Source organism: Gadus morhua, chromosome 1, assembly GCF_902167405.1.
Source record: "Gadus morhua chromosome 1, gadMor3.0, whole genome shotgun sequence".
In the NCBI taxonomy this organism is placed as follows: domain Eukaryota; kingdom Metazoa; phylum Chordata; class Actinopteri; order Gadiformes; family Gadidae; genus Gadus; species Gadus morhua.
In genome coordinates, this window is record NC_044048.1 from 16,516,122 (window position 1) to 16,529,626 (window position 13,505).

General features: G+C 41.9%; 2 protein-coding genes across 7 annotated transcripts; one reads left to right on the forward strand and one right to left on the reverse strand.

Annotated features, from left to right (window-relative positions):
• Nucleotides 1-85: 85 nt before the first annotated feature.
• On the forward strand, nt 86-3,118 carry LOC115558494 (cytosolic sulfotransferase 3). 5 transcript variants are annotated; one of them, XM_030376878.1, is made up of 8 exons: nt 86-216; nt 542-727; nt 886-967; nt 1,258-1,358; nt 1,645-1,771; nt 1,873-1,970; nt 2,159-2,333; nt 2,409-3,118. In XM_030376878.1, exons 2-8 carry the CDS (start codon nt 545-547, stop codon nt 2,519-2,521), a joined length of 879 nt encoding a protein of 292 aa, XP_030232738.1. In that variant the 5' UTR covers nt 86-216; nt 542-544; the 3' UTR covers nt 2,522-3,118. The 5 variants fall into 5 exon arrangements, with proteins under 5 accessions (XP_030232738.1, XP_030232576.1, XP_030232828.1 ...); XM_030376716.1 differs by having other exon boundaries at nt 542-680; nt 839-967; XM_030376968.1 differs by having other exon boundaries at nt 542-680.
• A 3,585-nt stretch (nt 3,119-6,703) lies between these two features.
• Nucleotides 6,704-9,939, reverse strand: LOC115558322 (cytosolic sulfotransferase 3). 2 transcript variants are annotated; one of them, XM_030376463.1, is made up of 9 exons: nt 9,818-9,939; nt 9,545-9,693; nt 9,043-9,181; nt 8,833-8,961; nt 8,546-8,646; nt 8,084-8,210; nt 7,880-7,977; nt 7,543-7,717; nt 7,150-7,471 (listed from the first exon to the last, which is right to left on the reverse strand). In XM_030376463.1, exons 2-9 carry the CDS (start codon nt 9,557-9,559, stop codon nt 7,359-7,361), a joined length of 897 nt encoding a protein of 298 aa, XP_030232323.1. In that variant the 5' UTR covers nt 9,560-9,693; nt 9,818-9,939; the 3' UTR covers nt 7,150-7,358. The 2 variants fall into 2 exon arrangements, with proteins under 2 accessions (XP_030232231.1, XP_030232323.1); XM_030376371.1 differs by having other exon boundaries at nt 6,704-7,471; nt 9,545-9,903.
• Nucleotides 9,940-13,505: the final 3,566 nt, after the last annotated feature.

Sequence of the window (13,505 nt, forward strand, 5' to 3'; positions counted from 1 at the left end):
CAAAAAACGAATGAATTAAAACATTGACAGGGCGAGAATGCAATAGGCTCTGCCCACCTCTGCACACCAGGGGGTGGGTCATCAAATGTTACCGAATACAAATAGGGGAAAGTAAGGGATTCCAGCAACAAACCCATCGATCACAGAGGAGGAAAACCACTGGACTAAAGACTTCAGGAGAAACGCAACTAGGCTGCCAACAGGCCCGTAGACAAGGTAAAATAGGATTATTAGTTTTTTAATACAAAAATAAAGGCTACAGAAATCGTGTGCAATCGCCCACTCTTTAACATAAATGTCATGTTCTTTATGTATAACTAATCTAATGGATCTAATTTTATTTAGTTAGTTGAGAAGTCAAAAAATCATATCAAAGTTATTATCCTGTAGCCTATCTCACAAAATAATGTTCACTTCGATGTAAAAGGCTGGACTTCAACAGTAGCCTTTATAGGCCTCAGTCAAATATTGTTTGAAACATTTTCAAAGAAGAAAATATCTCACTTTGCCATCTTCCAGATTATTTATTTTCTCATTTTAGACAATGAAGCCGCCTCGTCCAACCTTATTTGATTTCCATGGAGTTCCAATGACCCATATTTTCACTGACGACTGGGAAAATATTAAACACTTCCAAGCCAGACCAGATGATATCCTCATCGCAACATACCCAAAAGCAGGTTTGTGTAACCTTACAGTGGAAATTGTGACATTTTCAAGATTTTCAGTTGAGTATTGGTCTTCATTAACAACTTCTATAAAATCACATCATTACTTCTCTATAATAGTGTTAGCTCTCATTGACATCTCTATATCTCTCTCTTCATCGTTTTTTCAGGAACCACATGGGTCTCCTACATTCTTGATCTTCTGTATTTTTCTCAGACAAGGCCAGATCGTCAGACTTCCATGCCTATTTATGAGAGAGTACCTTTCCTGGAGAATAAGAAACCAAATCATCCTTCCGGTTAGATTTTGATTATTTTGAGGTTCAGTCCTTTGATGAAGGAAATGTAATGCATTGTTCCTATTTCTATTTCACTGTTATGTTCCAGTCACTTGTCATTATGGAAAAACATATTTAAAATAGGTTGGCCACATCTGACACTGATAATATTTCTTCATAAAATATTCAGAGGAAAATTTTGTATTTTATTGTGCAATAAATTCCAATAATATCATGTCATTCCCAGTAGTATCAAATGTGAATATTGTAAATAAGTAAAAGAGCTGTTTGGTTTTCATCTTTTCATGTAGGAACCGATTTGGCCAACAGTCTGGATACTTCACCTCGTCTCATCAAAACTCACCTGCCTGTACAGTTGATTCCCAAGTCTTTTTGGGAACAAAAATGCAGGGTACATTAGGTTAAACTTAATTTAAAGTAGGGCACACAGTGCACAATATACCATACACTGACAGCCAAAGGTCTGAAATAGGTTGATGAACTTGGGCTCAATTTACTACTATAGCTTATTGTGGACTTAAACACAATCAATGTTTAACAATATCTGAAATAGTAACTTTTACATTCGTGCAATGTGAATATTGATTTATCTTTCCTGTTATTTACAAAAGACACCTTTGCCAATAAAGACCAAGGGTTAGGGTTTGTCATATTGTCATATTGGGAATTCTATGCAGGTAGTCTATGTGGCCCGCAATGCTAAAGACAATGCAGTGTCTTATTTCCACTTCAACCGCATGGACAGCGTTCAACCAGAGCCAGGAGACTGGAACAGCTTCCTACAGAATTACATGGAAGGACAGAGTCAGTGAACATATCAAACACAAAAAGACCAAAGAATACAATGTGCCAACATTTTCCTAATTTTCACTTAAAGTATCTGATGGATTCTTCTCTGGTTTTAGTGGCATTTGGATCCTGGTTTGATCATGTGACTGGCTGGTGGGAGAGGAAACAGTCCCATCCTAAACTACACTACATGCTCTTTGAAGATATGGTTGAGGTAAGTAGTGTGCAGCAAGAGCAGCAGTTGTTAACCAGAGTATGTGTACCCAAGGCCAAGGGATACAGTGATTTATGAATCATTCACAAATGTGACCTTTAGAAAATGGGCCCAAATTTCATGCCACATTTTTAGGGTTAATGTGTGTGCGTCTGTGTATGTGTGTCTGGGTGCGTCTGTGCCTTCAGGACACTGGGCGAGAAATAGACAAGTTGTGCTCCTTTCTTGGTCTGACCTCGACAGCCGCAGAGAAGGAACAAATCAGACGTCAGTCGCAGTTTGATAATATGAAGAAAGACGACATGGCTAACTATTCAAGTGCGATAGTTATGGACTTTAAGATCTCTCCCTTCATGAGAAAAGGTATTTCAGATAACGTGAAAAAAAAATGAAATTTTATGATGTCCTTACTTTTGACTGACACATCTTATTTCACAGGGAAAGTTGGTGACTGGAAAAACCACTTCACCGTAGCCCAGAATGAACAGTTTGATGAAGAGTATCACAAGAAGATGAACAATACAACTCTGCATTTCCGCACTGAAGTTTGAAGTCTGGCCAGGCTAGTCTTGCATCATGATTAAACCAGAGTGACAGATTAAGTTAGGAGGTAGACTATAGATGCATATTGCTGTTAAACACATGAAATAAACAGCCACATATATTAATACATTTAAACACTGATTTAGCCCTTTTTTAACAATAGACAAGGAAGAGTAATTAGTAAAGGGAAACTATATAATATAATATTACAATACAATACTTCCTGAAGGATTACGAGAGTTATATACATAAGAGATCTTATATTATATGTATGAATAGTATTTTGAGATAATTAACGGAAGACCAAGAACAAATAAGAAAGATAAGTAAATTGAAACCGTATTGGTTTGTCATTTATCTAAGTAAACACAAATACTTGAATTGATTCCAATTCAAGCACTGATCTTACCTTCGGACACACAGTCACCCAGGTCTTTGCTATTCATTTGTTAGTCAATGTGGGAGAACAGTCAAGCTGTATACAAAGAACACTGCATCTTACACACAATAAGGATTCTCTTGATGGGAAATTGACTCAAACAATGTTTAGTTACTGTGTGTGTGTAGTAGTGTTGTATTCATAAGTAAACAAATTCATAAGATTATCTATTTTCTAGACCAACCTCCCTGAGTGCAGTCTAGCCCTAAATTTTTTACTTTCTTTGTCAGTCTATTCACTCTTGATTTAATTAATGTCTCAAGCAGTGGTGTAGTCTACGTATACGTCTAGGTATACGCCGACTCGGAAGTCTGGCGTTCGAGGATTTAGGAACACACCATCTTCTCACTCGCTCTGCCCACTAGGAACACAAAACACAACACAAACACTTAAGGAGTCCCAGGCTACATGCTACAATAACATTCAAAATTACAATATGAAAAGCAAACTAGACTATTTCAGTGTTTTAGTTAGTTATAAGCCTGGCCGCCCAAAATCTACTGCTGCCGGTTTGGTTGGCCCTGCAGCAGCAGATGCCACTACCAGAGCTACGGAGACTAGCAAAGACACAACAGAAAAGTGTGTGTGTGTGTGTGTGTGCGTGTGTGTGTGTGTGTGTGTGTGTGTGTGTGTGTGTGTGTGTGTGTGTGTGTGTGTGTGTGTGTGTGTGTGTGTGTGTGTGTGTGTGTGTGTGTGTGTGTCCAGTCCTCCCATATTAATGTGTATACCACATAACAAGCAGTCAACAGAAGACAATGTTTTAATCCCACTGTATATCTCCTTGTTACTTTTAGATGAGAACCCCTGACCAGCCTTTCGGACTGAGTGTCAGGCCATGGAATTTAAAAACAGGCATCCTTGGTTAGAGTGGAGGGAAAGAAGGTTAGGCAAATGTCAGCCAACATGCAGTTGGTATACACTATTGAAATTCCTAAAGTTAATTACTATGCAAATGAGAGTATAGCTAATTCATGGTCATTTTTAAGGTGAAGTTATTTTAGACTTTTACACAATTCAATTACTGTGTGGTATGTTAGATAACAACAGTTAAAGTTATAATTAGAGCAATTAATAGAGTGGAACATTAATCTCCTTTCATCTCCTTCTCATGCATTAGTTAGCCATGGTTGTAAACAGTTCATCAAATTATTTGGAGTATTGAGCTATTGCTACTATAGATACACAAAGGACAACTTGTCATTTTTGTGTTCTATTTGTTCATACTGTTATTAAAACTGATAAGACTATTGAGCTTTCCATGATTGTTGATAATCGTTGCACTCTTAAATCCATGCAGCGGGTTGTAGACCCCTGCGTTAGTGAATGTGGTGCGACACCCCATAAGCGCCACACATGTACACGTACCGGCGGGACGGGTCTGTACGAGGCTGGGAGGGAATCATCACAGTATACCCACTACAACAAAATAGACTACACCACTTGTCTTAAGTCATTCAAGCAATTTTTTTTGATATAGCGTTAACGCTTTAGATTACAGCCTGCCGTATGTGTAATTACTCTGGAGTCAAGGTGTAATCTTTTGTACTAATGCTGTACCGATTCCCTTATTGCCAATGCTCATATTTAGGTACTGGGGAACAAGATGTGAAGTTACGGAAAAAAGGGGTTACAATTCGGGATCTTACAAAGAATTGATACTGGGCTACTTTTCTATTGTTTTTATTATTACAGTGCCTACACAGTGATAATATTAATTTAAAGCGTTACCTATCAAAGTCAAGTTTATTGCATCCATAACAATGGAAATTACATTGCTTATGCCAATCGTCATGCCCACATAAAAAAGAACCTCAGTTGAGGGTAGATTGTATAAACATGCATCTGCACCTATAGTTACAGGCACTATTTACGCTATAAGTAAATAAGTATAGCAGTCTCTAGTTCCACTTGATTCTGGGTTTGGTGTAGCACCGTGGTCACATATATGTCGCAATATGCAGCAGAAACGTTCTGAAACCTCCAAAATGTGTGTTCACAGAAATAAGGAGTAATAAGTCAAGTCAAATGTAATAACCTGTAGGGCTATCAGGAAAACAGTTATGTTCAACTTGATGTTAATGGCCAGACTCAGACAACAAATTAATTCAAACATTGTGCTGCAGACCCGTACAGCACCTAGGGGTGGGTCATCTAATGTTTGCCTCTCCGGGGAAAGTACGGGATTCCAGTCGGAGACGCAGTGATCACAAAAAACTTCAGTCATGAACCTAAGTGGATTCCTGGGGTCATAACCAAAATCACCGGTCCTGTCACCTATAAGGTCCTGCTGGGAGATGCCAGCACTGTGCGCAGACATGTGGATCAGAGACTGGCCAGATCTGAGGGCAAGGACTGGATTGAACCAAAGATCATGGAAGACGGTGTCTTCCAGGTATGTGCGATTCAACACTGTCGGGAACACACGTAAGCGCGTAGCAGCATATCTTCTGTTTTTGTTGTGCATTTATTCAGCTTTGCTAGAATCCATTCCATACCATAATCAAAACTTCTAGTAGTAAACCAATGGAAAGTAATAGCATGCATAGACAAAGACCGACTACTTGTTCTCTCTTTACCACGGACATGCATAGTGACACGTAAACCCGACGCAGAACCATAAAGGTTCACGAAGGACATAAGGGGTCCCTAACCCCCTTGCATCAACGTGTAAAGGCTTTAATATGTTTCCAGGTTCACGCAACGCAATGACCACACTGTCGCGTCGACGTAGTCGTGAACCTGCTGGGCCCCGTGGACTACCACCTGGGGGGCCCCGTGGACCACCACCTGGGGGGCCCCGTGGACTACCACCTGGGGCTGCAGGCCCTGCTGGGCCCCCTGGACTACAACCTGTCCCTGGGGCTGCAGGCCCTGCCCGGCCCCCAGGGCCCCCCCGAGGCCCTGCGGCCCGTGTTCGTGCGCTACGACTGCGAGGAGGCGGAGAACGTGGACATCTCGCTGTCCAGCATCTCCGACGACAGCGTGGTCATCGTGCCCCCGGGGACGCTGGGCCCCGAGAGCCCCCCCCGGGGTCCTGCCACTGCTACAGCACTGCTCAACTCCTTTCCTCAGGGAGGTGCCTGATAGCCGCCTCCCTGATGGCCGAGCTGCAGCCCCCCGGCCCGCTGAAGCCCTTGCCCCCCCCCCCCCTCCTCCCCTCAGTCCCTCTCCCTCCCGCTGAAGCACCAGGGGCCCCCTCCCTCTCCTCCCGCTATACCCCTTGTCCTCCCCCAGCTCGGCCCCGCTATACACCCGCGCCTCCCCCGGCCCCTCCTCCTCCCCCGGCCCTGCCCCGCTGCAGCCCCAGGCCCCCCCTCCGGCCTCCCACTGGCCAACATGCTCGGCCGTGCAGAGACAGAGAGGGACGAGGTGGTCAGCCCTGACACACCGCCCACCCACCACACCTCAATCTCCTCGCCGGACGTCACCTACGGACACTAGAGGTCACATGACATGGTTGCCAACCATCCTCAAATCCCTTCATTTTACATCATCAGGCACATTCTCAAGGTGATATCCCTCATGGACTGACTATCCTGTTGGTGAACAACAGCGTAACTCAGTGCTAATAGGCAGATCCCACTGTCCTGACCACTGATTTGTTCTTGAAGCCAAAGAAAATTGGTATGGAGTATTGTAATTGTAATAGCACTATGTATAATGGTTTACATCATATTATGGTTTGCTTTTTGTGTTCATGTGACTGTGCAGTTAAAGCAAGGTCATTAATAATATTTATCTGGACTGCGGGTTTGAAAATAAATGTTTGTACTTTTTTAATTTCAAAATACCTGTATCTTCTGTAACGGGCTGTAAGTTCCTCAAGTGTGTCTTTTTAAGTATTTTTCCTCTAGCGAATATCTCTAAAAACTCGCACAATAAACAAGGTTTTGTCAGTGTCATGAAATCAAATGGCTAGTCAGTTGTTAGATAATATTCCAGGTACAATAACGTGCAAACAAGCATGTTGGACCACTGATCTCTATCTACAATCTCCTTCAAGCGTTACATGGTGTTGTAATAGTGATTGCTTGAAGCTAATCACTATTAAATAACAGAACTTTATTTTTTTCTTTTAGAAATATATGATTAAATTGATAGTTATCGTACACAGAAACAACACTGTATAATATTCAAAAAAATCTTGTGAATCTATATTATTTTTAAGGGGAACTGTTTTTCTTACAACCCACTATATTTATGTGTGGGGCTGTTTTTTAATTTGTTCAACAAAATCTCAAAGTTTTATTGAAGGCAATAGAATATGACCATAAAAAGAGAATATGAATCTATAAAAAATGTCAAATAAAGGCCAACCAGACATTGTAAACCTAAGCCTGTAGCTCAAACATATCCTCCTCAGTCACTTAGGTTTAATCATGATGCAAGAGTAGCCTTGCCAGACTTTAGAGTACAGTGCGGAACTGCAGCGTTGTATTCTTCATCTTCTTCTCATAGTCCTCATCAAACTTTTCATTCTGGGCTACGGTGAAGTGGTTTTTCCAGTCACCAACCTTCCCTGTGAAATACAATGTGTCAATCAAAAGTAATCACATCATAAACTTTCATTTTTCAAGTTATCTGAATTACCTTTCCTCATGAAGGGAGAGATCTTAAAGTCCATGACTTCCACAGTTGAATAGTTGGCCATGTCATCTTTCTTCATATTATCAAACTGTGATAGATGTCTGATTTGTTCCTTCTCTTTGGTTGTCGAGGTCAAACCAAGAAAGGAGCACAACTTATTTATCTCCCGTCCTGTGTCCTGTGCCCAAACAAATAAACAAACACACACACGCACACAAACTTTAACCCTATAAACCCCGGGTCTATTGGTCATATTTGTGTAAGCTTCATCATTCCACGTATCCCTTGGGAACACAAACCCCTGGTTAAGAATTGCTACCCTTACAGTAACACTACTTACCTCAACCATATCTTCAAAGAACATGTAGTGGATTTTAGGATGGGAGTGTTTCTTCTCCCACCAGCCAGTCACATGGTCATACCAGGATCCAAAAACCACTAAACAAAGAGAGGAATCAATCAAAGAACTTAAAGTGAAGGTGAAGCAGAGGAAAATGTTGGCCTATTATATTTTGGATAACTCCCAGCTATGTTTTACACTGACTCTTTCCATCAATGAATCTCTGTAGGTAGCTGTTCCAGTCTCCTGGTTCTGGGTGGCCGTAGTTCATGCGGTCAAAGTGGAAATAAGACACTGCATTGTCTTTAGCATTACGGGCCACATACACTACCTGCACAGAGATAATATGAACCAATATTTGTTATTGGTATTAAATTGAAAAAGGTATATTTTGCAAATAGTTACAAAGATAAAACAATATTCACGTTACATCAATGTAAAAGTTATTATTACAGATGTTGATTCAAATGTGTATTGTCTTTAAATACAAATAACATGAGTAGCATAGTAAATGGAGTAAATCTAAGTAAATTAATACATTTGTCCAATTGTGGGGCCAAATAACCTAGCTCAGGTGATTAACCTTCAGCTTTCAGTTTTTGGAACATTGTGCCATGGGTGTCTTTTAAGATTTTACCTGAAACATTGAATGCAAACATACTGTACCCTGCATTCCTGTTCCCAAAAGGACTTTGGAATCAACTGGGCTGGCAGGTGAGTTTTGATGAGACGAGGAGAAGTATCCAGACTGTCAGCCAGATCGGTTCCTGAATTGAAAGATGAAAACCAAACTGCTCTCTCACCTATTTATAGTATTCACAGGTGATACTACTGTGAATTAAATGAATAAACACATGGCCAACCTTTAATAATATGAAGAAGTTTCCATAATGAATGTGAAAAAGAGAATTGTTTACGTCATATTTTTGCCCATCAAAACATCACAATCTTACCAGATGATTGGTTTAGGCTCGTAATCTCCAGGAAAGGTACTCTATCATTAAGAGAGGTGGATGTCTGGCGATCTGGTTGTGTCTTCGAAAAATACAGAAGATCAAGAATGTAGGAGACCCATGTAGTTCCTGAAAAAGCAGAGAACAAACATTACCTAACTAAAACTTGTATTACCACACTCAAAATATCCTTGATTTCTATACACAAACCTGCTTTTGGGTATGTTGCAATAAGGATATCATCTGGTCTGGCTTTGAAGTTTTGAATTTTCTCCCAGTTGTCCGTGAAATAATGGACCATTGAAACTCCATGGAAATCAATCAAATTTGGCCGAGGCGGCGTCGTTGTCTGAGTAAAGACGAAAAAAAATATGAATTGGAAAAATAAATCGTGAGGATGCCAAAAGCATATATTTTCTTCTTTAAAGGAATTTCAAACAATATTTCACTGAGGCCTATAAAGGCTATTGTTGACGTCCGGCCTTTTACATCGAGTTGAACATTATTGTATGAGATAGGCTGCAGGTAATAACATTGACCCAAATTTTGATTTTGAGTAATGTAATTCAACTAATCAAGCCTAACTAAAATGTGATCTACTAGATCTGTTACCCTTAAATAACATGCCATTTATGCTGAATAGTTGGTGATTGCACAACATCTCTGTAGCCTATTAGTCGTATATGGTAAAGAAATAAATTATAATAATTACCTTGTCTATGGGCATGTCGGCAGCGTAGTTTTGCTTCCCCTGAAGTCTCTAGTCCAGTTGTTTTCTTCCTCTGCGTTCTGTGGGTGTTTCTGTTTCTGGAATCTCTTTCCCCTACTTGTATTCGGTAACATTTGATGACCCAGCCCTAGCTGTGCAGAGGTGGGCATTGCCTATTGCATTATCGCCCTATCAATGTTTGACCTAACTTTCTGAACATGATTCTATGATTCTAATGTCACTTATTATTTTATTTTATTATTTAGGCCTACTTACCGTATCTCATTCTCTATATTGGTTTGACATGAATGATGTGTTGACCAAAGGAGTGGCTTTCGCTGCCTACTCAATGTGTCCTACCACTCTGCTCCAACTTAAATGTCTGACTGAGGTTGTTTGTCATAATGACCTGAAACGACCTATATGAGCCCTTGCTAGAACAGCGCCCTCCATCGAGTGGTCGGAGTAACAGCAAACCGTAACGCATGGTTCCATGTGCCAAAACAGAAATGTGGACATTGGTTTTATTATCAGTGGAAAATGCTACATTTAAAATAATTGTTTTTCTTTTAACCTTTCTAGCGAGAATTTATTTTTAGGAGGATTTTTCAAATTGTTTCAGGTAACCTTTATTTCATAATGCCACATTTATTCATTAAATGCCACATTTATTTCATAATGATACATTTCTTTACTTAAAGCCACATCATTTCATAATGAGGTCATCTCAGACCAAACCAACAGGACCAGAACAGGACTGAATCACTCATTAGGGCAGAACTCAATGTAAGAGAATTCACAACATTTCTGGTGGATGAAAGGACACAGGGCCTATAAAAATAAGTCGGGACAAGCTGTTGTGCGGACAAAATACAATACATCGATGGGCTCTGAGATAGCCTACCATGCTATTCTTTACAGATCCAATTAATCAACATGGTTTATCAGCCTACTATTCGGGTTTGTATTGAAGACTTTTTAGAAATGCTACTCTTCAAGATATAGACATGGATGACAAAGTCTAAAATAGTTTGAGACTGATATCGAGCCCGTGTCAGTGTTGAACGCCCCGGTATGTGTGAAACTCCATCTATTCAGCTGCTTATTTCCACTAGTCATCCACAACTACTGTAGCCTGCTAAAAAAAGCATTATAAAGTTGCTATGGGTTGGGTCCTCACCATGGGGATAACACATGGGGAGTCCTTAGAACCTCCTCCGAGAACCATTTTATTTCTGTTCACTTTATCTTTTATTTAAGTACCCTAGAAGTTTTGTTGAACACGATATTCAGGACAAACATCTCGGTTTAAGGATGTTCTTTCATAAACGTTGAAAGAAGGCGTTGAACTTATTTTTTAACACATAGGACCCTATCTTGCATCCAGCGCAATTGACTTAATCACTGGCGCATGTGTCGTTGCTAGTTTGCAACTGGCGCAGAGCTTTCTTTTCCCTCCTGCGCCACCCGTCGTAAATTAGGGAATGATCTTGCGCCCCAAGGGGCGGCTCGGCGAAAGAGGGAGGAGTGTTCTGGCGCAAACGTTCCCTGGAGCTATCTTGCAGTTTCAGAAACCACTTGCGCCATAAACCAGGAAATACCTGGTTTAAAGTCAGTGGCGCGTTGTTCAGATGCTATTTTAAGGGCGCATGCATAATGTTGCTTGTGCACCTCGCACATACACATTGCTTCTCTCATCTACCTAGCCACACATTCTTGGTAAATTATTTGGGAAATAACAGCTGATACAGCGGTAATAAGTTGTACTTTTAAATCAATGCATCTGCAAACATCGTACAGCAAACACATATTTTCTTGACACAGACATCGTGTACATGCCCATAACTTTTTGGATTGCGTATTTCATTAAATAGAACCGCAATTACCGCATATCATATGTTATATCATATACGTTTTCTTTGCCGAAATTTATTTGAGGACTCAGTATTTCTGAAGTTCTGGAAGAAAACCTTATTCCATGCGTGAATTAGGCCATATTATTTGGCCATAAACTGAGCCATTTGAAGTTTGAAATTCATGTGCATCTGTCTCATCGGAGATTGCAGACGCACTGTCAAAACATCAACTCGTCAGATTCAAATGCGCTCATGGCTCTTAAAGGGGATGGGAGCAGGCACTCTCATTGGTTTATTGCACGTTACGCCCAAACCACACCTACGGGTAACTAGAATACTTCAGACCAACCCTTTTAGACATGCGCCGGGCGAAAGAGTCATTTTTCGCGCCGGTAAACTAGCGACATCGCCGTAGAACCGCCCACAAAGCTACTTGCGCTTGGCGCTTCTCACTTGCGTTTCAGACCGTTAAAATAGGTCTGAAACGCAAGACCTATTTTGGTTTATTGCACGTTACGCCCAAACCACACCTACGGGTAACTAGAATACTTCAGACCAACCCTTTTAGATATGCGCCGGGCGCAAGAGTCATTTTTTGCGCCGGTAAACTAGCGACATCGCCGTAGAACCGCCCACAAAGCTACTTGCGCTTGGCGCTTCTCACTTGCGTTTCAGACCGTTAAAATAGGGCCCATAGAGTTTGGTGTGTTATCGCAACAATGTTTAATTGAGGTGGCCACTAAAGTTGAGGTTGCAGATTGCAACAACCTGAATCAACTCTCCCCTCACTTTCCACAACTAAGGTTGACTGTACTAGCCTGTATTGTGTAAGGTGCAAGTAGGTACTTCCAAAATTATGTAATCGCCTACGACAGCATCAAGTAGCCAAGTGATGAGAATCTTTGATAGATTTATGAAATTCCTATACAACATCGACTATGATAATGCTCCTACACAACCACAGTAGGCCTACTAAAAGATAATCACAAAGGGGTCTTAGTCATGGGGATAGCACGCCACACTCCTAAAACTATAAGCCCATTCCTTTGGTTCTATCTCAAGCTGTTTGTCCGTTCTTGGCTACTGTAGAATCATGGTGATACGACATAGCGGCCTCCGTGAAAGAGGAACCTCTCCCCATGTAGAACATACTGTGGCGAATATCAAAAAGCAGAGGTGTGATATTCTTTCTGTGACCTTATTGTAACTTTCCAAGAGTACAGCAAGACCTAACTTAACCGAGAGCTTAACATTTACTAACCACCTTCACTAACTCTCTTCACTAACTCTCGTCTTCTTAACCGTCTTCAACTGTCCTCTTATAGCAAAGCATGATGGGAACACATCAGCAACCAATAGCATGTTTTAATGGTATAAAACAACACAACAAACATAGCCCCGGCGCTACATTGCCCCCCCCACCAGTTCGCTTGTCCTCAGCCGACAACACAGTCCTGATAGCAACGGGGAGGCCGCCACCGCCGCCTGTGAGCCTGTGGTGTCGCATGCCCAACCCCCCACTGTCTGTTTGAGTCTGAGGACTTGTCGGTGTGAGTGGAGCCGTGCTGGGTGAGCTGGGTGTGTCGGGACATCCAGCCGCCCGGAGCCGGTAGGGTGCCAACGGTCTCTGTGTAACACCACCACCCGTCCACGGACACACGATAAACAACATCGGAAAGCTGTTCCAGCACCTCACAGGGCCCCACCCACTGTCTGGTCAGTTTGGGAGAGACCCCCTTTTTCAGGGATGGATTGTAGACCCACACCTTCTCCCCAGGCACAAAGGAGCGGCCCTAGCAACGGAGGTCATACCCCCGCTTTTGCCGCATTTTTTACTGAAGGCTATGTCCACAGGCGTCCGCAGCTGTCTTCCAAACATAAGTGTGGCTGGTGTGCACCCCGTGCCCACAGGACATGGGGTAGGTGGCGGTCCCAGTCTCGCTGGTGTCGTGAGGTGACGATAGCCAGTTGCGTGGCAAGCGTCCAGTTGAACCTCTCCACTAGCCCGTCGCTCTGGGGGTGGAGGGGCATCGTCCTGGTCTTGCTTACCCCCATGCGTTTGCACACCTCAGCAAAGATTTGAGCCTCAAAGTTCCGCCCATGACCGC

Excerpts from the sequence above, each read along its gene's own strand:
- LOC115558322 (XM_030376371.1), bottom strand. Across the intron at positions 8,962-9,042 it reads TGCAACATACCCAAAAGCAG|GAACTACATGGGTCTCCTAC; the intron begins GTTTGTGTATAG and ends CTGCTTTTTCAG. Across the intron at positions 7,472-7,542 it reads CTCTCCCTTCATGAGGAAAG|GGAAGGTTGGTGACTGGAAA; the intron begins GTAATTCAGATA and ends TGTATTTCACAG.
- LOC115558494 (XM_030376878.1), top strand. The coding sequence starts at position 545 with ATGAAGCCGCCTCGTCCAACCTTATTTGATTTCCATGGAGTTCCAATG. Across the intron at positions 728-885 it reads TGACATTTTCAAGATTTTCA|ACAAGGCCAGATCGTCAGAC; the intron begins GTTGAGTATTGG and ends TATTTTTCTCAG. Across the intron at positions 1,359-1,644 it reads TTTGGGAACAAAAATGCAGG|GTAGTCTATGTGGCCCGCAA; the intron begins GTACATTAGGTT and ends AATTCTATGCAG.